At 42.6% G+C, this 24123-nt stretch overlaps 4 protein-coding genes across 6 annotated transcripts; 1 reads left to right on the forward strand and 3 right to left on the reverse strand.

Annotated features, from left to right (window-relative positions):
• Positions 1–2346: 2346 nt before the first annotated feature.
• Positions 2347–10611, reverse strand: LOC136434432 (ubiquinol-cytochrome c reductase complex assembly factor 2-like). Of its 3 annotated transcripts, XM_066427227.1 has the most exons (4): positions 10432–10611; positions 8367–8438; positions 7408–7477; positions 4382–4564 (listed from the first exon to the last, which is right to left on the reverse strand). In XM_066427227.1, exons 1-4 carry the CDS (start codon positions 10561–10563, stop codon positions 4473–4475), a joined length of 366 nt encoding a protein of 121 aa, XP_066283324.1. In that variant the 5' UTR covers positions 10564–10611; the 3' UTR covers positions 4382–4472. The 3 variants fall into 3 exon arrangements, with proteins under 3 accessions (XP_066283322.1, XP_066283323.1, XP_066283324.1); XM_066427225.1 differs by lacking the exons at positions 7408–7477; positions 8367–8438; positions 10432–10611 and adding an exon at positions 5248–5356 and having other exon boundaries at positions 2347–4564; XM_066427226.1 differs by lacking the exons at positions 7408–7477; positions 8367–8438; positions 10432–10611 and adding an exon at positions 5239–5350 and having other exon boundaries at positions 2347–4564.
• Positions 10612–12543: 1932 nt separating this feature from the next.
• On the reverse strand, positions 12544–15435 carry LOC136434436 (kelch repeat and BTB domain-containing protein 8-like). Its single transcript, XM_066427230.1, has 3 exons — positions 15145–15435; positions 14330–14590; positions 12544–14080 (listed from the first exon to the last, which is right to left on the reverse strand). The coding sequence occupies exons 1-3, from the start codon at positions 15397–15399 to the stop codon at positions 12797–12799; spliced, it is 1800 nt and encodes a 599-aa protein (XP_066283327.1). The 5' UTR covers positions 15400–15435; the 3' UTR covers positions 12544–12796.
• A 1269-nt stretch (positions 15436–16704) lies between these two features.
• Positions 16705–21305, reverse strand: LOC136434433 (kelch-like protein 12). Its single transcript, XM_066427228.1, has 2 exons — positions 20456–21305; positions 16705–18642 (listed from the first exon to the last, which is right to left on the reverse strand). Exons 1-2 carry the CDS (start codon positions 21092–21094, stop codon positions 17275–17277), a joined length of 2007 nt encoding a protein of 668 aa, XP_066283325.1. The 5' UTR covers positions 21095–21305; the 3' UTR covers positions 16705–17274.
• A 197-nt stretch (positions 21306–21502) lies between these two features.
• On the forward strand, positions 21503–24081 carry LOC136434434 (kelch-like protein 12). Its single transcript, XM_066427229.1, has 2 exons — positions 21503–22136; positions 22663–24081. Exons 1-2 carry the CDS (start codon positions 21630–21632, stop codon positions 23989–23991), a joined length of 1836 nt encoding a protein of 611 aa, XP_066283326.1. The 5' UTR covers positions 21503–21629; the 3' UTR covers positions 23992–24081.
• Positions 24082–24123: the final 42 nt, after the last annotated feature.

Here is a 24123-nt window from a genome sequence, read left to right on the forward strand (position 1 = left end):
TTACATTATGCTATAAGCTGTGTCTAACCAACATTATTTGTACTATAGTGGGCTATACGGATGTTGCAACGTAGTTATATCACCTCGAATATCATCATTATAATCATACTTCACAAAAGATACAATGTATTGGGGAAAATGCAGACACTGGCTCTCTAAGGCATTCGTTGCCAAGCAAAAGAAGTCACCTGGCAACAGTTGCCATGTAAAAGCAGGTTTCTATTGGCTCCACCCATAGAATGGTTTCTATTGTTGAGTAGAACATTTATGCCAAGTCTCATATCATGCTTTCTAACATGATTTGCGCAACGTTTGCACCAATCGCCCAGACAACTTAGATCGAAACCCCCATTTTAATAAATCATAGTTGAAGACAATGTGTACAACGGATGAGTTCTCTATTATTAATCTTGCTCTACTTATATAGATGTGTATGACTTAATACTCCTACCTAACCCTGCTTTTTCCAAAGCATCATGACCTGCTTGTCACAAGGTCACTTTATGTTCTCCACTTCATTCTGGCAAGCAAGCTGAAATTGTTATTAAAGCTAATTCCAAAAGTTGACACATTCATTTCATTATTGTGTCCATATTTCATTATCACTATTTTCCCTAGTCTGTATACTAGTAATGCAAACTCCAGCTGTCCGGCTATGCGGTTACAGGGCGGCGAGCCGTTACAGGAGCTTGATTGAATTCAGGCTATAATTTCCCTTTATTTCATTGAATACCTCTTACCCTCACAGACACCATGGTGCATGACATGTAAAATAAGTCTGGCGTGTTAAGCCGAATGGCAGTTATACCAGCTATACAGATACAGAAGCCATGTACATCATAAGTGCAGTCTCAGTTTTAGAGCTCAGTTTTAGAGCTCATTTGTAAAAAAACAAACATCGAAAAACACCATTTCATACCTCAACCTTTATTACCATCAACAGTTCAATGTGATATGTAGTCCTAGAAGTGACAAGGGAAGAGACTCCATTATAAGGCTACAGTGTGACTGTGGGCAGTAAGACAGCCATGGATTGTGCGTATTTCAGCATCCTAGCAGTCAATGCGGTACTGTCATATAGCTGGCTGAAGTATAGAGACCTGCTTTCAAAACAAAAGATTGCCCACTGTTTTTGCATCAGTACTTTGTTGCTTGTTATATACATGTTATGTCCAAGCTGTTATGCGTACAGTGACGTCGTTATCTAGTAGACTATACCTTGAGAAAAATGAGTTTGACATCTCTATCATAATCAATGGCACAGAAATAAGCAGCAGCAACGGTTTAACATACAAATATACAGTGGGTTAAGTAAAGCTAGCTGGTTGCCAAAGTAAAGTATGTGTGGTCATAGCAACTTGTCTATTACACAATAAGGATGAACGGCACCATATACATTTAAACCAGAGGGGAAACCTTAATTAGTCATTATATTGAAGGTTTCCCCTCTGGGTTAAATGTAACTTTAGTCCAAATGCCACATTTTATAGAGCCAATTGCTATCATTCTTAACTAATTCCAGAACAAATCTACATGGAGAATACAGATGACAAAGCACCTTTGCAAAGTGAACAAATAAATGTACAAATCATTCACTAGTATTTCACTGATATTAGAATTGTGTATGATGCCATATACATAACTCCAGACTCCCTTGTCTCAATTAGTACTGTACCTAGGCTAGTACACAAAACATCATCACTTTGACCTTCAACCGTGTTTAGTAACTTAAAGGTAGCTTGTGTTGTACAATAACAGATCATGTCCGCATTAACGACTATCTTTTTACGTGTCAGTGATGCATTTGTGGGGAAAAAGACCATACACTATAGCTAAATACAGGTCTTACATTAGTACTTACATAGTAGGCACCGTTTTCTTCTAGATGTCATAACCCACAAAATGCTTACAAACTAATCTTAAGACCCCTAAGGCCACACCAATTTGATTTCTTGGTTAACGGATTTTTTAAAAAACTGTCCAACATGAAAACAGAATCTCAGAGGAAAGTCTGTACTTTGGTGCACACAGTTTCAGGGAGTGAACAGGGTCAGGTGCAAGTTTTCACCCCAGCCTTCAGTTTTCATGATTTTTTTTGTTGCTAAAATTAATGAAAAAGATCTGTTTACCAAGAAATTAAATTGGTGTGGCCTAAGTTAGTGTCATCTTTCACAATCTTTAAACATTCTCATCCCATAACCCAATGTTAAGATTCAAGTTTCCATATCCATAACTCCCTTGATAAAAAAAAATCAGACTCACATGTAAGTTTGAAATGAATTGTTCGAAATTGAGATCTAAAACTATGAATTAACATGGCATGGTGAAAAAAAGATGCAGAGAAAATTACGTTTGTAGATGTGTTACGTTTCTGAGACAAACAGTGGAAGACAAGAGTGTGGCTCAGTAGACAATATACAAGTACTGAAGCTACTGAAGGCAGAGATCTTCAGAAAATTGTACCTATAGGAATATTGGAAAGAAACTCTACAGTACAAGCATACATACCTCACAAGTGTCACATAATATAACATAACATGGCTAAATAACAGTAAATTATGGCACATTGGAATATCTAAAGGCTTCACATACAACGTGCAAGATTAAACCCCAAATAGCAGTTACTCAAGCGACTGGATATGATCTTAGAAACGGTCAAAATTATATCCAGTTTCCATTTCCAAAATCATATCCAGTTGCCTGAGTAACTGCTATTTGGGGTATCGTATTACCTGGATGTCTAACTGTAATCAACGTTTGTAAGATTATAAGCTACCCTCCCTCTTTTTGTCTTACATTTTGTAATCAATACACCATTTTGATCAAACTATATGATCTTCCTTATGTGAAGAAATATTTGTTCACACAAAAGAAATATTGACTACAAGAATGCAAGGGTTTTTAACACATTTTACCTGTTCCAGGCACATCTAACGTCCCAAAGTGAAAATCTAAACCTCCATAAATTTTCACCTAATTCTTACATGTATAATTGGGCTCCGACACCCTGGTTAGAATGCTTTTGTTCAATCATACACAGTACTGGCACAGAAGTATGTGAGGTTAGTTATCAGTAACAAATTAACTAACAATGGATCTTTTTCTTATCTGTAAGGTCCCTTTCCACTAGACTGCGATAGCTGAGCAAAACAACCAAAATTGGATCTGTCCTGATTTCATAATTGGAATACAGGACATAAAAGTATGATTGTATAGACAACAAAACATATTATGAAGTTAAAGTATTCCAGACGTCTTGATAAGACGCATAGGGGTGGCGCCCATCTCCATTTCTGTAGCCCTTGGGCCACACATTTGTGCAAGTCACTACAGCAGGGGGCTAGTCTTCTAGTAGTGATGTTTGTTTAACTTCCACACTATTTCCCAAATGCTGATGATTATGAAATGTAAAAAATTTGTTCTTTATTTATCAAATTTGTTGGAATCTTCGCTCAGCGGTCGCAGCCTCTAGTGAAAAGGGGGGAAGTTAGTAATCAAATGTAACAATCTTAACCAGTCAGCGTCTGCTTTTCCCGCCTTTTCTTGATGCATTTCACCACCTCCTCTATATTGGACACCGCATGGAAGTTCCCGCATTCCGACAGTTCGGGTGGAACGTCTACGTTATTCCGATTGATCCAGATGGCGTGCATGCCAAGGCACAGTGCCGGCTTCACGTCGAGCTCGAGGTTATCACCGAGGTGAACCGTTTCCGACGGCTCGGCACCGGCCAACTGTAAGGCTATTTCGAAAATCCGACAGTTCGGTTTGGCCACCTGGGCGTCCACGGACGTCAGGACAAAGTCAAAGAGGCGGCAAAGGTCAAGGTCAACCAGCACCTCCTGTAGTCGTTCATCGAAGTTGGAGATGACACCCAGTTTCACCCCCTTGTCGCGAATGTTTTCCAGGGCTTCCTTGGTCTGCGGGTAGACTTCCCAGTGCTTTCCTCCGCTGAACTCGTCAAACAGCTGCTTCGCCACGGCGTCTAGCGCCTTGGATTTGGGGACTCCCGCGTCCAGGAGCGTCTTCTTGACGAGGTCGGTCCACCACACCTTGGTGGAGATCCCGCTCCTGCAGCCGAAGTTGCAGTAGCTCTGACTCTGCTCCCGGTAGTTCTTCAGGAACGCGCAGTCCAGCTTGGCGGAGTCCACTTGGATGCCGTGGGAGTCCGCCACGGCCGCGTAGATGGTGCCTGGCGTTCTCTTCAGTTTGAAGAGGGTGTTTGTACAGTCTAACGTCAGCAACTTGGGTCTCACAGCCATGATTTAGATTCACACAGAAGACTGTTAATAGTGCTGTAGTAACTTTTGATTGACAGGTTGAGTTTTATGTACTTAAAGTTTAAATACCTACAAGTAAATCAACAAAGGCACATCAGAACTGAAGAACTCTTCTACTTACAAGCCTTCTCTTAGACTTTAAATTTGCTAACTTTCTAAAGTCCTTTCCCTACAAGCACACAAGTAGACTTCCTAGACGTCCTTGCTGTCTTCTTGGCCTGAGAATCTCTCCTTGATGCGTTGCCAGCTGGACTTCTTGGTTTCTTGCATGTCAGTCAAGGACTCTGTGGTGGGGAGGGAAACACTGTTTAACACAGAATTCGAAACATACATGAGAAACTGAAGACAGAAAATTCAGAGACTTTGATGATATTGATCATATCTCCTGTCCATAAACACACAATTAATTGAATTATGACTGGAAAGGGGATGTCCCTGGTAGCAGCCTCACAGTTGAGCTCCTGGTTCCAAATTTGTTGGTAACTGGTAAATTCAAAGGGATCGAAAGATACAGCATTAGTAATCCCCAGGGTATGTGCATTTCAGATATAACAAGGAGGTTGATATAATATACAAGCCTTCTAAGTTCTTTAAGTTCCCACACATTGGGGTAGATAGCTCAAGCCCCGGGCTATGTAGGGAGGGCTGTGACTCTCTAATACACAAATTTTAACTATAGTCCAGTGAGAAGAATTGTTCCCAGGTACCAAATTTGCCATTCTTTAAAAAAATGTGTTAAAAAAAATGTATTCCACTACACGTACATATCTTTTTCTAACAGCTAGGTGTTGCTTGAAAGCTTTGTATTGTATTACTAGCATGCACTGAAGATTTACTACTATAGCTAGCATAAGCAATTCACAAGAGAACATTATAACATATTAGATCAGGCCAAGGAGGTCTAATAGAGATTTCAAACCTCCTTGATCAGAAATTGCAATATGTACTTTTAACATACCATACTCACTCGTTCTGTAGCTTTGACAATCAGACTCTCCACTCAGCAAATATTCCAGAAACTTGACTCAGAGTCAGACAGACACACACAATCAGTTCTCATACAGTGGCTTTCCTGTCTTCCCAGGCTCTGATCTTTATATACTAGTACTCTCCTAATCAGCTAGCAGTATTCTTTTGTTATTCAAAAAGCAGATCTGCGATGTCTAGCACACAAGCTATTGTCTTGCATATCAGGACTAATCAGGACTGGAAGTCACGCATAACAACAGGCCTAGTTACTTCCAAGTGTTAACAAAGCTTTGCACACACTTTGCACCTATCAAGATCAAAGTATGCCTATATGCATAGTTTGCATACATAGTATGAAGATACAGACAGTTATACAAACACAATACATGTGTATTCAGATCTCACTGTAACAATGGGCCAAGAACTGGGGGAACTCGAAATCCGAGCAGCTTCAAGAAAAACTTTGTTTTGGGACACAATGTAGCAGGGGTTGTTATAGAAAAAAAAAAAATTTTGTTTGTTATTGGGGTGTTCATTCATGTTTTAATTGGGGAAGTGTCTTAGGAAAATATGATTGGGTAATAGACTAATAGTAGTTATTTGATGATTTTAATTATATGTCTGCTCAGCAAGTATAGATAATACAAGAAAATTCCAGAAATTGATGCAAGCGCAGATGTCAACAATACAATCAAGTCAGTGTGGCCTAAGCCATCGGCAGTCCAAAATCCTAGGTTAAAATAAAAAAAAAGAACCCAGAAAAATTTTTGAACAAGACTGACTGGCCTTAAACATTCTCACAATGCACCCATAAAAACTTGCATATTGTCAATAACCCAATTGATTCCACAACAACAAGTATAGCATAAAGTAAAAAAACAAGCGCATGTCAAATAATTAGTCTCGTGGGTCTCAAAAGTCAAATATCTGAAGTGCTTTCAACTGTACTGAAAATGGCAAAGGTCTAGCTCTACAAGGTCACTCACGCAACCTTCTGTATTCGGATACTGTGAGATGGAAAATGTTCAGGGGATTTAATTGCACGGCAAGGAGAAAATGGTTCAAGTTCGCAGTTGAAACAAGGCAGTAGGTGGGCAAAAGACAATACAAATTTTGTTGGTGGTTTTAAGTTTAAAGTGAAGAGATCACTGCAAAAAACGCAAACATACAACCACCACAGACGTTTCCTATTTTACAGTAATACCTGTTTTCAGGTGAAAAACAAGTAAACATGTTTGCACATAGTTTTGATAGGGCACTACACTGAAGGCCGAGTGAAGAGCAGATTTCAAGCAACACATGGCTAGCTGTTAGGAGAAGATACATGAGTCACAGAAAAAAATACAGTTTTTAAACAAACTTACAAAGGCAAATCTGGAACGTTGGAACAATTCTTCTCGCTGGACTCTAGTTACAGTACTAGTAATAGAGCGACACAGCCCCACCTGTATCCTGGGGCCAACTACCTGCTACAATGTGAATGTGTGGGACCATACAGAGGGTATTCTCAAGAATGTCTTGAACACCTGGATATATCTGATGTGTGCACCTCGGGGATTACTGATCGTACGTTTGTTCCTTCCGACCCTTGAAGTGCCTAGTGGCACGTAGGGCAACATGTTTTTTTGCTGTTTCAGTTACTGGGGATATTTTCACAGGGAGGGGTTGCTAACCCTTCCCCTTTAACGAGCTTAAGTCACGGCACCTAATCGAATGCGAGTCCCCCTTTTTGCGTCCCTTCCCGAAAGACAGTGCAGCCCTTACCAGTATGTCCCAATGCTGGGCCTTGAACCAGGGTTTCCAACTTACCAACTTATTGGAAACAGGAGCTCACCTTTGAGGCTGCTACAAGTTGAGCACAGGGACATCCCTCTTTAAAATATTAATCAAATCAACCATTTCTTGAATGTGGCAGTGTTGGGGTACCTGCCAGAACTACTAAGTATATCAGATTTAAAGTTACAATTTCCAATTTCCAGGTCATTGTAACCTGCCAGACATTCTAGATCTCCACTACGATTTAATTTACCTACATGAGTATCAGCTGCAGGTCATTGTAACCTATAGCCAGACATTCAAGATCTCTACTAGTAGTACTACGATTTCATTTACCTATGGGCCAGTCTATTGACATGGGAGTGTTTACATGTGATCTTACCTGAGGCCAGAACTAGTTTGTAGTCTTCCAGGGTCAGCCCTGTGAAGGTGGTGGGTTTCCTTCTGGGATACTGACAGTGAACAACAAACATGAGTCAGTTTGAAACAATTAACTCATTCTTCAGTGTTTGCATTCAGGAATAAGAGGCAAATTATATAGAATTGTATACAATAGGAATATATCATAATCATAGCATACTTAGTAATCCTATACTAGTACCAAGGCCACAATTTTGGTTGCAACTGCCGGATTATCAGATCACATGGCCTGGAAAACTTGAACGACCACTTCCCACAACCTGTCATTCTTCATCAACATGTAGCCACATGCACCCTGGGAACACACTGTACTACAGACACGTGCACATAGTGCAGCAGATGTGTCATATAGGGTAGAGGTCAGAGATGCATTGCCCAGTGCAGGGCTCAAAATGGGAATACGATAATAGTGCCAACTTAATGTGTAGTTGAGTACCAATTCTTCATTTGGAGTGAAAATTTACATGAGTAACTTGCACCAGGGCAGGTCTTTTCACAGGTCTTCTTGAAATTATGTGCACCGCATTTCAAGCCCTGAATATGTCATTCAAAGTTGGGGCCAGTGAAAAGTTGGTTGGAGTCAGAAGATTTTTAAATATACTTGCCCTATAGAGTACAGGACCCTATATGTTAGAATAGCCATAATTATATAAAGAGAATTCAGACTCTACAACTGGATAAGAATTCAGAGATTTACTTCCGAACGTTTCGAGTGACATCCATCACTCTAGATCTTCTTCAGCGTCTGGGACAGCAATTCTTATCCAGTTGTAGAGTCTGAATTCTTTTTATATATTGTTTACCTGGATATCTAACCTTCACAAATGTGTAGCCATAATTGGTCGAGTTAATTTTTTTTAAAAACTTGTCCAACCCTGACATGTAGCAGTGGCACCTACGTAGTACAGCCTGTATGATTACCTTGTTGTTCCAGTGTCCGGTGTTCAGCCTCTCCAGACTGGTGTAGACTCGATCACATTCAGCAGCGTTCACCTAAAGACAACAGAGGCAAAATGCTTTCCTTTAGCGCTTTTGACAAAAACAGACATCGTCAACATTGGATTATGGAGTTTCTTTTAACACAACCAGGAATCTCACCTGCTGACATTTCGGTGTCTGACATCGAAACGTCAGAAGGTGAGATTCCTGGTTGTGTAAAAAGAAACTCCAAATATCCCATGTTCTACCAACCTGATGAAATTATTTTCGGATCATCAACATTGATGTGCTAAGAGTAAGACTAATGATGCTAGATGTGTACCAGTACTATTTCTGGACAATTCATTCCATGAGTGAAAACATATCCCAATATCACTATACAGTGCTCAAAATACCAATGTGCATCTTCAGATCAAAATATTTAAAAAACGGAGGTTCTGCTGCAGGACCATAGCGAGCCAGTAAGTAGCCTGGGTACCAGACCACTGCGCTCCACTTGCTAATCCTTCAGCCGGGGAAGCAACTAGCCCCGCGGCCACAGTTAGCTATAGCACATGGCCCCTAATTTTCTGGATCGATAGATATTACAGATCCGCTGCCAAGAGAGACCAGCTAGCGCAGGTGCCATCTCTATCCCCTACTAGGCCTTCCCTGGCAAAAGGGGTTTGCATGGTGCAAAGGATCTGGTTTCCAGGCTAGCCACGTGCATGCACATAAGGGGCCCAAAATCTAATCTTATCGAGGTATCAAATATCAAGACAATCACCCAGGTATTGTGTTGACACACACAAACAAGAACGCTCCCCAACACATAACCTTCTTGGTGATGGTAACGAAACAAAAAATTTACAACAGCTCTTACATCTAATGGAGGTATGACTGTATGAGGTCTCCGAACAGGATTGTTGAAAGTTTTACCAGGTCAAGTGAAAGAATGGACTGTCTGAAATTGAAAACAACTTCTGGTCACACTCCTGACCATGTGAGCTGTCTGGGTCAGCAAAATAACCCAGATAAAAGGACAGGCCATGCAAACAAAGCTGTGTTTGTCTGGAGCATAGATGTCAGGAACTATTTGAATATCAAAAGATATGTTCTCTCATAGTGTCAATAAGAGATAGGCAAAGAACAGTTATATTTTACACATTGTCACAAATTGGGGCTGGCATGCCAAAAACACACACTGGAATTGTGATGTTTTAAGTAAAGTTGTTTTGATGGAGTTTCTGAAACCCAATCCGGACTTGTCCTTACTGTAGGTCATTGCCCCTTTCTGTTGATCAGCTCAAAGCAGGTCATGCAAATACAATGTGAATGTCCTCTTTCTAGGCCAGTGACTGGTACCCCAGACATACACAAAAATGCCCTTGGAAACTTTGCTTTCTTACCTTTCTTTATTTTTGTGGAAAAAAATTACAAATAACTGAAGGCATTTGGATTTTTGACCTGCGGATTGGCCGGAGGAGGCCATAGTCAACTTAGACAATATACTTATACTCATATACTTATCAAAAACAAAGGCCCTCTTTCATGTCTTTGTGACAGATTAGTAAAATATTTGTCAACTGTTTCATACCGGTTCAAACCAGTTCGAGACTAGGCTATAGCTAGGTGAGCACTGGGAAGGGTGCAAGTATGCTGTGTGAACGAGCGAAGACCAGGATATGCTAGTAACAGGCAGACGCCTTATGATATCCTGTATGAAGTATCAATTATGTATAATTTGCAGATAGCTCTAAAGTAAAGTAAGCTCTAGCTCGGCCCTCTCTTGCTTGAGACATGTGCTTTGAAGTATCTAGAACCATGTGACGTGAGATTCAATTTAAAATATACTCCTCCTTTTGTAGCACACAATACGCGTCTTTTTGCCCTACATGCAGACAGTTGACCTACATCAGTTGATGTACATACACGAGCGACGGACCTATAATTTCCCCCCAGTTGCCCCCCTCCCCCATACCCTGCAAAATTATGTTACATACCGTAAGTTGTGTAACATTTTTACTCCCGAAGGTCGAATCTAAAAACCCGGTTTAAACATCCCTACCTGTGTGTTCTCCCCCTCCTTGAAGGCTTTGGCAACTCCCTGTCGTATCGCCACGGCTATGTCTCGGCCTTCCTTGGTGCTGTCGAGCGGCCACTGCTGACAGATTCGCAGGAACTGTTTGTACCGAGCCATCTGAACTGAGAACGTTCCACGCAACGTGCTGACCTAGTAGACTGTACCACCACTCCAGCGGGATAGGGGTGTTCAAGTCGTACATGAGTAAAAACGCGGCAAAAACACACGTGGGGTTGATGAATACAATTAAATCAACAGCATTCTAGGTCAACAAAGTATGTCAACAAAATAATTGAAAATGTATTCATTGCTCTAGGGACGTAATTTGTGTAGTATAATAATACCACCCCCCTCGCCCGTTTTCAGTATTTCCCCTGCCCCAATTTGATGTGAATGACCTAGAAAGCTGACAAGGGGGTTCAATGACCGGAGTCGCTATTGGCTGTTGATGGAGGGTTCAAGGCAAATGACTGGAAAACACACTCAATCATGTGTCGGTAAAGCACGTCTCCTGAAGTAAGGTAACCGACAGAATGTAAACAACACAGAGAATACCAGTTCAGTTCAGGAAAAACTCCGTAAATGTCTCCGTAAACTGGTTTTTATTCCACCAACGTTGATTGTGTTCATCTCCCAAAAGATCTTCAAATGGATATCTGCTTTCAGATTAGTAAATACACGTCGATGCCGTTTATAATGGCAGGCTGGTCGAGTTGCATGCATGAGGGTGTGCATGGGGGGATTCTGCCTGGAAACCCTATTCGGTCTGGCTAAACTCGGCTGCGAATACCGGGAGCTACGCTGTGGCTTTTGGGCCATGTGTTTGTAACGCCGATCAGGATAGTATTCAATTCGAGCATGGAGGTTTTATCCTATCTTAACCTCCTTGATTCGAGCAGGCCGACTTTGTTTTCCGCTAAGTAATTCATAACAATTCAAGGGCAATTTACGCTTTATGTAGAATACACCGATTACAGTCTACGTTGAATTTAATTTGAGCAACCTCCTTTGTTTGAGCAGTCCAGCTAGAGTTACGTGTAATTGAAACGTCTGCTCATGCTCTACATAGAAGGACATGCATGAGGGTCTACCTGTCTTTTCCCTGAGGCGTAGCGTCACTGCTATTTCATAGTCACCGTTCGTCCTAGTCGTTCTCGCTCTAATTCAACGTTAAGCATTAAGCATTGTCTGTAAATCCTTTGAAAAACTGACGTCTTTAGTAGTAAATAGCACATTATTTGATAATACAGCGTCATAACTAATACAGCGTCACAACTTTTGAAGCTGAGAGAATAGCTACCACTGAGGCCAAGAGGAGGGCCAGGAAAGCCCGGATGCAGCAGAACTGATGAAACCACGTAGACGTGCCCTAAAATATGTAGCCGCAATCTTTCTCAATTTTGTGAGCGCTGACTAACCCCGGATCCCATGGTTTTGTTTTTGATTTGACGAATAGATATGTCAGTCTGTGGACCAGGAGGATAAGACAGTCTTTTTGCACAGGGACAATAATTTTTTAAAGAATTTGCCACGGAACAATTGACAAGAGGTACTACTACTAGTAATTGTATTGGGGTACTGACATGTTGAGGCGGGACTCGGGGCATTGTCCTGACTTCACCTCACCATGAGGCTTGGGTTCAACGACCCCATGCCTTTGAAGAATTTGGCACAGCCAACACTTGACAAAGGGAGGTTGTCAGGGGTGGTTGTATTTCAGGGTAGTGTCATTTTTCAAGGAGGCATTGACCTGGCGTGACCTCACCGATGAGTTCAACGACCCTGGCATGCCTTTGCCAAAATGTCGTCTCGGTTCAACTTCAATGTCCCTGAAAGCCACAAAGATACAGTTACCGCTCATATATCCTGATTAAGGCTATAGATTCCAAAGATTGTAAAAGCTGGTAACTTTGATTATAGAAATAGTTAGTCCTTTCTTCTAAAATTAATTTGTCATGATTCACAGTTCACTGTAATTGGGCAACTTAAATTTTGCTATACTAGTACTTCTTTAACTAATAAAGGTAATAAACTACTAAATTATCTAAATGACACATAAAACAATCCTGTCATTATTATCATGAAGACAATTCATAATAAGGTTGCTTAGGCTTTATGATTTGCCAATGACTCTTCTATTCATCATGCATGCAGTGAAATATTAATCTACCAAAGAACACTTTCTTTAATCAAAGTAAGACATCACATAAAACAAACATTAAATCAACATAGAACAGAAAACTGGGCTTCAAAAGGCAATTTTAACAGGATAGGAAACTCTTGTTGCTGGTGCTAGTTTGTTTGTTTGTTAGTACTGGGGTCTTGAATTTTCCCGATAATACTGTTAGTATCAGTTCATTGTGCCCTGAGGATGCTCCGTATCCCGTGTGTCCATATGGACATCTTGCCATGGCAGGCTCTTGTACATACGAGCCACGGGGGGGACGGGACGACACATTCTCCAAGTCCAATCAGGCAGGGGGACCGGCGAATCACTCCAACCCCCTGCAAACATGTCATACTTGCACACATGCATGCAATGATTGTCTTCTGGGGGGTCAGTGTACAATTCTACAAATACATGCAGCTGGCCTTCATGTGCAAAGAAAGTGGCACCTTGGTTAGGGTCTGGATAACGGTTAGGGTCCGACCACCCTGGAAGCTCGCGCCAACTATCCGCCTCAACATCGTACACTCCTATCTTGCTTAAACTAGAGTCCGTAAAGAAGATCTCCATTCCCATAGCAACAGCTGTAGAGAGGTGAAAAATGTTTATTGGCAGGGTTATCTTGCTCCATAGGTCCTGACTTGGGTCATAGCAGTGCATGCCTCTGACTATGTTTGTGAAGATATAGATTTGCCCACCACACGTCGTGGCCACATGGCTTTTCATGGCCACATCATCATGTCGAGGCTTTGAACAGTCCTGCCATTGGTCCGTGAGCCACTCATACTTTTTTGTCACCACGGACACTGATCTTCCCTTACTGAAATGTACCGCCAGGTAATAAAGATGCCCATCAACTTCAAAAAGATATTCAAGTTGAAAATCTGAGGGCAAACATTCAGGGATTTCCCTATGAAATGAGGACTTTTTTTCCCACACGTTCCCCAGATGGTTGTACTGAAGCAGGGACAACTCCTCGTTGGACTCTTCACCCAGGATGTAGATATCATTCACACTGGTAACTGTTGCCTTGATGATTCTGGGCACGCTGTAACTGTACTTGGTGTACTTTTGCTCCCTAGGGTTAAAACAGAGCATTTCTCTGGTGTTTGTGGAAGGTCCGGCACTCCTGAACATTATGGCCATTTCCTCCGCATCCATCCCAAATCTCCTCTTTTGGTTGGAGGTCTCCCTCATTACCAGAGTCCGTAGCTCAGAGTTCCCAGAATTCTCCATGACCAGGGGGTGTTCCAAGATGGCTGCTGTGTCATCTGAGGTCATCAGGTTGAAGCGGATGTGAGGGAGGATGCTGGGTAGGTGGTGCAGTCTGTCCTCCCTACTGTGCTGCACCCATCTCACCACAGCTTCCCAGACTGTTGTCTCCTCTGTAACATCCAGCTCATCGTGGCTGATGATCTCAGTCAGCTGATTCACACTCAGGCTGCAGAACTCCTCGCTGGAGGAAACCTGTGGAGGAGCAGAGCACATGTGTGGCACTGTGAAACTGTATCTTGATCCAGTTCTGGAAAACAATACGTTTCTCTCGTACCAGTTGTAAGGAAGTCGAAAGTAAATAGATATGTTTATACATATATACTGATTTGAAAAAATGTCTTTATTCCAACCATCCCAACAACTCTCAGGAAGTCACATCATTCATGAATAAACTATATACATACTATCTTTAATCTAAATAACCACATTGATGACACCAACCTTGATAAAGTGCATATAGATGCACTGCAGACACCGATTCCGGACAACATCTACAGAGAAGACATCAGCAAACTTGTACAGGTCCACACAGTTGAAGCGTTCCACGTTCATGGCCATGTAGCTGCTGCAGGTGTCTCTCACATAGTCCAGCTGGAGGAGGTCGGCTGCCTGGTACAGGGGCTGAACTTTGTCCAGGGACACATGGAGGGTTCCCGAGTAGATATAACTCAGGATCTCCCCAAACATGCTCGCGTCCAAACCCTGCAGGACAATGTTCACATAGTTACTACATAGCAGGGATATACTGTATCTATGTAACGTATATCACGGTATGTGCAAGTATCTGTTTGGTTATACATGTATAGTGGCTAGAAAAACAATGGTGAACTGCAATCTGAGCTGTGTGGTAAAAGTACTAGTACCGAAGTAACGTAATCCTTTCAAGTTCACACCTCAGGTTACATAATTGTCTTTTTTTTTTCATTTCATAGATATATTGAACAATTATCTAAATTTTGCATGCAAGTCTGCTGATGCAAGTCTAGGATCCAAAATAATAATAATAAATGCTATATCATAGAATAAAGTATGTGAACTCCGCAAAGTTGACACCTGACCAACCTCCTAAACTCAAGGAGATCAGTGAGTGGGGAGGGGGGCATGGGGAGGCACGCACGTCATGATATCGCAGAAAAGTTTAACATTTGTTTCGGTAAACAATGGCTTTTCATCTTTTTACTTGTTTTCTATGACACAAACATATTTGAAAGTTCCCTGTTTCACTTTATTCCAACCACACGTCACGCCAATCCTACCTGTAAAACAACCGTCTTCTGCCGACTTTCCGCCATGCCACTTGTAAACATGGCCCTGAAGTAGGGGCTGGCCGCGGACAGAACAAGCCGATGGCAGGGAAGCTGGCGGCCCTCGACTTCAAGGACGACATCCTGCAGTACCTCAGTCTTCTGAAAGTCACCAATGATGCCGAGAAACCCGTCTCTATAGCTAATGTCATCGTAGGAGCGCGGGCGAACTGGTCTGTCGTGGTTTTCTTGCTGTGCGGCAGCCATGTTGATTCTCGTGGTACTGGACTGTTACAAATAAATGGAGGGGAGTATCACGTGTGTAATTATTTACCTCAGACACCTGACTGTCATGTGAAGGCAACCTGAAATGGGTTAACCTATTTTTCTGTTTATCAAAATATACATAATGTTGTTGCCATTAAATCATACTAATACACCAAGAAAATCAAAACTACCCTACATATAACAGTGGTGAAGTCCATCTCTCTGTAACCACCACTTCCGGGGTCAGCAAGCTTCCACACAGTGAAATTACATCGGTATTCGTATAACTTTAAGCAATGAGGTTTTATCTCCTTACTTTAAGTCATTTGTGATAGTCGATCTGTAATAGTGGCTATATATAGATATCTTCAAACGTAGTTAGAGCTGGCTTTGCCTCTCTGCTGGATATGGATACCCATCTTTGCTTGATTTATTTATACAGGGAAAAATAGACTCAAGTAACAAGCCTTTTGTATTGAAATGTCGTCTGCTGAAGCTAGGCGTTAGTTAATCATCAGTTAATGACTTATTTTGATGATGTTTATGATTTAACAAAAGGAGGTTAAAGGGCAGAAGACACCAAAATACAACATTTTCTTATTATCTGAAATAGCATCATTGAAGGAATATAAACGTTTAAAACAAATACACACCCTTCTGATGTTATCTTACATCGAACCATCAGAAACCATACTTCCATGGATCCAGCTCGTTATTCTTATCTGATCTTCTCACCAGGTGATTACATTAATCAGTGGCTTATACCTGCACATGACGTCACAATGAATATGGCAGCCGGTTCGGAACCTTACGCAACGGCTTGCGAAAAACATTATTTAATGAGCAAACAGTGCTTAATTATCGTGACAACATTTAATTAAATGACATAACAATATTTATTTCGTTTTCTTGTAAAAAATGACGTTCTTTCCGAGCCGTTGTGCAAAGTTCCAAATTGGCTGCCATGTTCTCGTGACGTCATGAGCAGATAAGACACTGATTAATGTAATTACCTGTTGGGAAGAATCAAAAGCTGGAGGTATTATGTTTTCATGGTTCGATGTTCAATAACATCCGAAGTGTGAATAAGTTGTGAAAATTTCTATGTTATTAAACAATAGTATTCCTGGGGCCCGGGATAGTGTGATAGATTAAATTACACCTTACTGATATGTGTCGAATGTGAAACACATTTTAATGAATGTACATTTGCTAAATCATAACTCAAGTGACTTGACGTGTGTGTGTGTTTGCAAGTCCTTCTGAAATTGATATGTTGGGCTCAACAGTTCGCAGTTTGGAAGATACATTTTGACAAGTTTTATTTTTCTACCACATGATACACATTTGTACTTCTTTCACTAACAAAGTTGTTTCCCTAAATGACTTCCAAACGACGTTTGTATTCATCTACTTGGTACTTGCAACTAGAGGACTGATCTACTAAAGAACTTAAACTATAAACAAATGTTAGTTAGCTTACACGCATAAATTAAAGAACAAAAACTATAACTATAACCATTCCAGTTTCTACGAGAATATAATCCCTGGTCAGCACTGAAATCAGAGGCTGCATACATGTAACAGAAGATCAGATCATGCGACATTATGCATGGTAAGATGTCCCTTCTCTTTCACCTTCTACCCGCTGTCAAACCATTAAACAATATAGATTTTGTGCCAGAAGAATACTAGTACTAATAGCACTGTTAGTATCAGTCCATTGTATGGCCTGGCAGGTACGTGTTCATACGCGCCACATGTAACCCTGAGTCGCGTACCATCCAAGGCCCATCACTGACAGTAGGCAGGCTCTCCAGTGAGTCCAGTCCCTGACAATCTGTCATATACATGTATTTCCTTCAAACATCGCCATCATTCTTTCGGCTTCCTCGCCACGAAGCCATGGCGAACATTAGAAGAATATCCGCACATCCGAAGGTCATCCCATCTATTGCTATCATGACGTGGTAGGCACGTGTGAATACGGGCCACAGGCAACCCAGAACCGCCCATGTTCCAAGGCCCATGAGGCAGGGTGACCTGCGAGTCTTTCCAAGTCCCAGTCAACCTGTCATACACATATATACGCTGATTACTATCTTTATCATTGTGATCAAGATCATCAAAATCGTCATCGTCATCGTCTTCTAGGGCGTTAAAATCTGCCAATACATGCAGCTGGCCCTCAAGCGCAAAGAAAGTTCCCAGAAGATTTGGATTTCGGTCTGGGTCCGCCCACCCTGGAAGCTCGCGCCAGCTATCCGCCTCAACATCGTATACTGCCATATTGCTTAAAGTAGCGTCTGCGCAGAAGATCTCCGTTCCCATGGCAACGGCAGTGCCTGGCCACGGGATGGATTTTGGCGGGGTTCCCCTGTTCCATCGATCCTGTCTTGGGTCGTAGCGATGCATTTCTGTGTTCGAGAAGAGAAAGATTTTCCCACCACACGAGGCAGCCTTGGTAATATACAGTTCGTCATGTCTCGGGTTCGAACAGTCCTTCCATTGGTCCGTGAGCCACTGATACTTTTTCAGCACCACAGAAGGTCTTGTCATTTTATGCCTCGGGACCATCCCCGATGTGGGTTGTACAGCCAGGTAATAAAGGTGCCCATCAACCTCAAAAAGACGTTCAACAGGGGAACCGAAGCGGCGTTCCGGGTGGCTCCTATGTAATGACAACTTCTCTTTCCAGACGTGCTTCGCTTGTTGGTTGAACTGAAGCAGGGACAACCTGTCGTCTGACTCTTCGACCAGCATGTAGACGTCGTTATCACTGGTCACTGTTGCTGCCAGGACTGTATGTAGGACGGACGCCACCTCAGTGTACTTCATGTACTCTCCCGACCTAGGGTTCACACAGAGCATTGCTCTTGTGTCTAGGTCATCTTCCTTTGACCTGAAAAGTAGGACCATTTCTTCTGCATCCATCCCAATTCTCTTCTTTACGCTGGAGGTTCTAAGCCTCAGTATCATATCTTTGAGCTCAGGACCCCCAGAAATATTCATGACCAGGGGGTGTTCCAAGATGGCTGCTGTGTCATCTGAGGTCAGCAGGTTGAAGCGGATGTGAGGGAGGATGCTGGGTAGGTGGTGCAGTCTGTCCTCCCTACTGTGCTGCACCCATCTCACCACAGCCTCCCAGACTGTTGTCTCCTCTCTAACATCCAGCTCATCGTGGCTGATGATCTCAGTCAGCTGATTTACACTCAGGCCGTAGAACTCCTCGGTGGAGGCAACCTGTGGAGGTGTAGAGCACATGTGTGGCACTGTGAAATGTGTCTTGATCCAGTTCTGAAAGACAATACGTTTCTCTCCTACCAGTTGTAAGCAACATATGCAAAAGTTGATAGATATGTTTGTAGTTTAAATGATGGATTTGTTCCTACCATCGCATCAAATGGTGCAGACTTCAGAAGTCATTCATGAATATAGGATATTTGAGTTTCCTTTCACACAACCAGTATTAGTAATGTCTCTCGTTAACCCACAGCGAGGATTGACAATACACGTTGTATTCGGGAAAATGTTACCGGTGTATGAGCAATTGACGTCGACTCACTTGAAATGGGTCATTTGTGTTGCTGCCAGACCGCCCCCTATGCTTAACTACCGGACTAAGTGTGGACCCGAACACACCCCCTTTATTTTTTTTCACAATCTGTTTTTTTCTGTCAGCATTTCCAAGACCAAGATTTTTTTTTTGTATACGGGAAATTCTTGTTATATTCTGCGACCATGATAGTATTATTCAATTAACATACAGGTACACGTTTGCACCAAATATACTAGCCTCCTGTGCAGGCCTCCTATAACGCGCGACATATATTTTTGGGGGGGGGAGCTATTATGCCGACAAGGGAGTTGTGCAGCCGAGGGAGTTGTATAAAGGCTATACAACTCCCTCGGCTGCACAACTCCCTTGTCGGCATAATAGCTCCCCCCCCCCCCCCCCCCAAATATATATGTCGCGCGTTATAGGAGGCCTGCACAGGAGGCTACAAATATACACCCTTCTTCTGTTTTGGAATATTGCGCCATCAAAACATCATTATTCAGACTCTATCAACCTACAAGTGCTGCATACCTAAACTCATGTTTATGTACAGGCCCGGATGCAAGTGCAAAGATTCAGAGACGTATAAGTCTGGATCTGACCCGTCAAATTCCATGTTGACATAAAGTTAACGTATACAATTTGAAAAATATAATTTCAAATTATATACAGTCAGTACTCAACACAGAGGCTTAGTCATATATAAAACAAGAGCAATAATTTTTTTTGTCTTTTACCAGTGCAGATATCGGGAACGGGTTTTTTTCGCGTTAAGAAGGTTCGCGTACGCGTGGAAAATTTTCGCGTGGAAAATTTGAAATGGAGAATTTATTTATAGGTTCAAAATATCAAAGTAATTTTATCATCAAAATTTTTCTCCCTTGGGAATAGACTTGAGTCCCTTGGGAATCAACTTGTTTTTTTGTATTTTTTAAATTTCAAAAATCCTTTGAAATTTTTTGGGTGTGAAACCTTAGACTTGTAAACCTTCAATTCCCTTCTGATCAACTAATTAGCGTATTTTAACGAGCAAATGATCAAAATTACAGGCAAACTTTTTCCCTGGATGGGTGTGGGCAGGGTGTGGTGTGGTTTGGTGTGTGCTATTCCCAAGGGACTCAAGTCTATTCCCAAGGGAGAAAAATTTTGATGATAAAATTACTTTGATATTTTGAACCTATAGATAAATTCTCCATTTCAAATTTTCCACGCGAACGCGAAAATTCTTCACGCGAACAAAACCCCAACCCCAGATATCACGACTATCAAAGGTTAACATGATTAAGAAAAGAAAGAATATAAGCGAGAGACATTTATTACAAGTCCGGACTTGGTTCCTTACGTTAATTTACTCTTCTTGAACTTAAACATGTTGGGCCCAGTTAAGGTCCAGAGGTTATGCAGCACTATAATGAACTTATGCCATAGCTATTTGTGTATTTATGAATGAATATATAATCATAGTTTATATATAATCACCATATTGAAAATACCAACCTTGGCAAAGTACTTATATATACAAGGCAGACACTGCTTCAGCACTGCGTCTATGGAGAAGACATCAGCAAACTTGTACATGTCCAAACAATTGGAGCGCTCCACGTTCATGGCCATGTAGCTGCTACAGGCGTTTCTCACATAGTCCAGTTGGAGGAGGTCGGCTGCCTGGTACAGGGGCTGCACTTTGTCCAGGGACATGTGGAGGGTTCCCGAATAGATGAACTTCAGGATCTTTTCAAACGCGGCTGCATCCAACCCCTGTAAAACAACCGTTTTCTGTCGGCATTCCGCCATGCTGCTTGTAAACATGGCCCTGAAGTAGGGGCTGGCCGCGGACAGAACAAGCCGATGGCAGGGAAACTGGCGGCCTTCGACTTGAAGGATGACATCCTGCAGTACATCAGCCTTCTGTAGATCACCAATGTTCCCAAGAAACCCGTCCATATAGCGCCTAACTTGGTAGGAACGCGGGCGAACTGGCCTGTCGTGGTTTTCATGCTGTGCGGCAGCCATGTTGATTCTCGTGGTACTGGGCTGTTCCAAATAAATGAAGGAGGGTGTTTCGTGAATAGCAATTTTCCTCGGACACCTAAGCGTCGTATAATGATATGCTGGAAACAATTTAAGTATATTCATTAGCTTTCTAAGTCTTTTGTTTTAATCCCATTAAAGGATAGGAACGCACAAAGCAATGAAAACACCACTGTAAACTTCAGTGGCACAGTCCACTACTACTTCCGGGGTCAGCAAACAGCGACACACTGCCTTGGTGCTCAAATGCGATCAGTAATGTATAAATAGTTGATTGACTTCGAACATATTGACAATCTTTTCTCAGCGATTGGTGCTCTGTTCTTATCGTACACATTATAGAACGTATAATGTAACGTGCGTAGGGCAGAAATGTGGCTTCATGTGCGCATCGGAAGTAGTTGTTTACAGATGATTTGTGCCACTGTGGTTTTAGGGGTGTATAAAATTCACTTCGCGCGTCGTTAACATTTAATGGCATCAAAATGATATAGACGTTGGTGACTAATTAATAAGCTTGAACAATTTCTAAAACATCCTAACATGATACTTGCGTATCTAAGCCAAAACAAATAACATTTTCTAAATTCCCTCCTTCATTTATTTGGAACGGCCCAGTAACACGCGAATCATCATCAACATGGCTGCCGCACAACTAGAAAACCACAACAGACCAGTTCGCCCGCGTTCTTACCAAGTCCATAGCTATAGTAGTGACAACATTGGTGACTTACAGAAAGCTGGGGTACTGCAGGATGTCGTCCTTGAAGTCGAGGGCCGCCAGTTTCCCTGCCATCGGCTTGTTCTGTCCGCGGCCAGCCCCTACTTCAGGGCCATGTTTACAAACGGCATGGCGGAAAGTCGACAGAAGACGGTTGTTTTGCAGGGGTTGGATGCAGCCACGTTTGGAGAGATCTTGAGTTGTATCTATTCGGGAACCCTCCACATGTCCCTGGACACAGTGCAGCCCCTGTACCAGGCAGCCGACCTCCTCCAACTGGGCTCTGTGAGAGACAGCTGCAGCAGCTACATGGCCATGAACGTGGAGCGTTCCACATGTTTAGACCTCTACAGGTTTGCTGATGTCTTCTCCATAGACACAGTGCTGAAGCAGTGTCTGCCGTGCATATACAGGCACTTTCCTAAGGTTGGTATCTTCAATATGCTGGTAAGGTCGTTCACGATTCAGAGTGAGCATGCGCAAGGTCGAAAGATGAAAGCCTCTGACTTGTAAACAGTGCTATGTTTCTCTTTACTGTGTGCAAAAAAAAGGTATTTTTTAAAAGTGCATAAACAATAAACATGTCCACACTCCGTTGGCCGATTTGCATAACAATTTTAGACGTGTTTTGTTGCTATATATCTCAGGGGCCTTTTCCTTTGACCTTACACATGTATACTACATGTAGTAGTCACAATGCTGACCGACCTCATTAAAGATGACAACTATATCTATGAATTATGTGACTTCTAAAGTCCGCAAATTTGATGCGATTGTAGGAACGAGCGAATTTCCATCAATTAGAATAAAAACATGTCTATTACTTTTGTCTTGTGTTACAACTGGTAGCACTGGGAGAGAAACATCTTGTTTGCGATAACTGGATTAAAACACATGTACATAACGTCTCTGCCGCACATACACTTGTGCAATGCACTCTGCCCCTCCACAGGTTGCCTCCAGCGAGGAGTTCTGCAGCCTGAGTGTGAATCAGCTGACTGAGATCATCAGCCACGATGAGCTGGATGTTAGAGAGGAGACAACAGTCTGGGAGGCTGTGGTGAGATGGGTGCAGCACAGCAGGGAGGACAGACTGCACCACCTACCCAGCATCCTCTCTCACATCCGCTTCAACCTGCTGCCACCAGACAACACAGCGGCCCTCTTGGAACACCCCCTGGTCAGGCAGAATTCTGAGGTACGGAATCTGGTACTGAGGGAGGCCTCCAACTGTAAGAGGAGAGGGATGGATGCAGAGGAAATGGTCCTACTTTTTAGGATAGATAAAGATGACATAGACGCAAGAGAAATGCTCTGTGTGAATCCTAGGTCAGGAGAGTACATGGAGTTCACTGACTTGGGCTACTTCCTACCTGCAGTCATGACAGCAGCAGTTACCAGTGATAACGACATCTACATCCTGATGGAAGAAGACGACGACGACAAAGTCTCCCTGCTTCAGTTCAATCAACCCACGCAGGCCTGGAAAAAAAGGTGTTTAATATATAGGAACACCCCGAAACACGCCCTTAATTCGCCCGTTGAATATCTTTTTGAAGTTGATGGGCATATTTATTATCTGGGGGTACAATGTACGTCGGTATCGAGGGGTGTTTCTGTGGTGATGAGAAAGTATGAGTGGATCACGGACCGTTGGGAGTACTGTTCGAAGCCTAGACATAACAAACTGCGTAACCATGTGGCCACGGCATGCGGTCAGCACATCTATCTCTTCACAAACACAGAAATGCACCGCTACGACCCAAGTCAGGATCTATGGAGCAGGGGAACCCCGCCAAAAACCATCCCTGATCTCTGCACAGCCGTTGCCATGGGAACGGAGATCTTCTGCACAGACGCTACTTCAAGCAAGATGGCGGTGTACGATGTCGAGGCGGATAGCTGGCGCGAGCTTCCAGGGTGGTCGGACCCAAGCCGAAGTCCAAACGCTAAGGGTAATCCTATTTTTTTCGCGCTTGAAGGCCAGCTACATGTATTGGTAGATTTTCACAACCCGAGAGACGATGACGATTTTGATGATGATGAGGAGGAGGAGGAGGAAGATGATGGTAATCAGCGTATATATGTGTATGACAGGTTGACTGGGACTTGGAGAGACTCACAGGTCACCTTGCCTGATGGGCGTTGGAAGATATGCGGTTCTGGGTTGCCTGTTGCACGTATCTTCACGTGTCTGCCAGCACAGGATAACCGTACAAGCCCTGAAGGATTCCCTTTGCAAGTTCACCACGGCTTTGTCATGAGCAAGCAAAAAGAATGAGTCTATGGAGGTAACTACGGAGGGTGGTACCCAGGCTAACCTAGCCTCCGTTGCAGTCCTTTTCCCCGCGGCGTTTTTTTTTTTCATGTTTTTCTTTTGGGGGGGGGGGGGGGGGGGGGGGCGCCGCGTATC

Source organism: Branchiostoma lanceolatum, chromosome 5 (assembly GCF_035083965.1).
Source record: "Branchiostoma lanceolatum isolate klBraLanc5 chromosome 5, klBraLanc5.hap2, whole genome shotgun sequence".
Classification (NCBI taxonomy): Eukaryota; Metazoa; Chordata; class Leptocardii; order Amphioxiformes; family Branchiostomatidae; genus Branchiostoma; species Branchiostoma lanceolatum.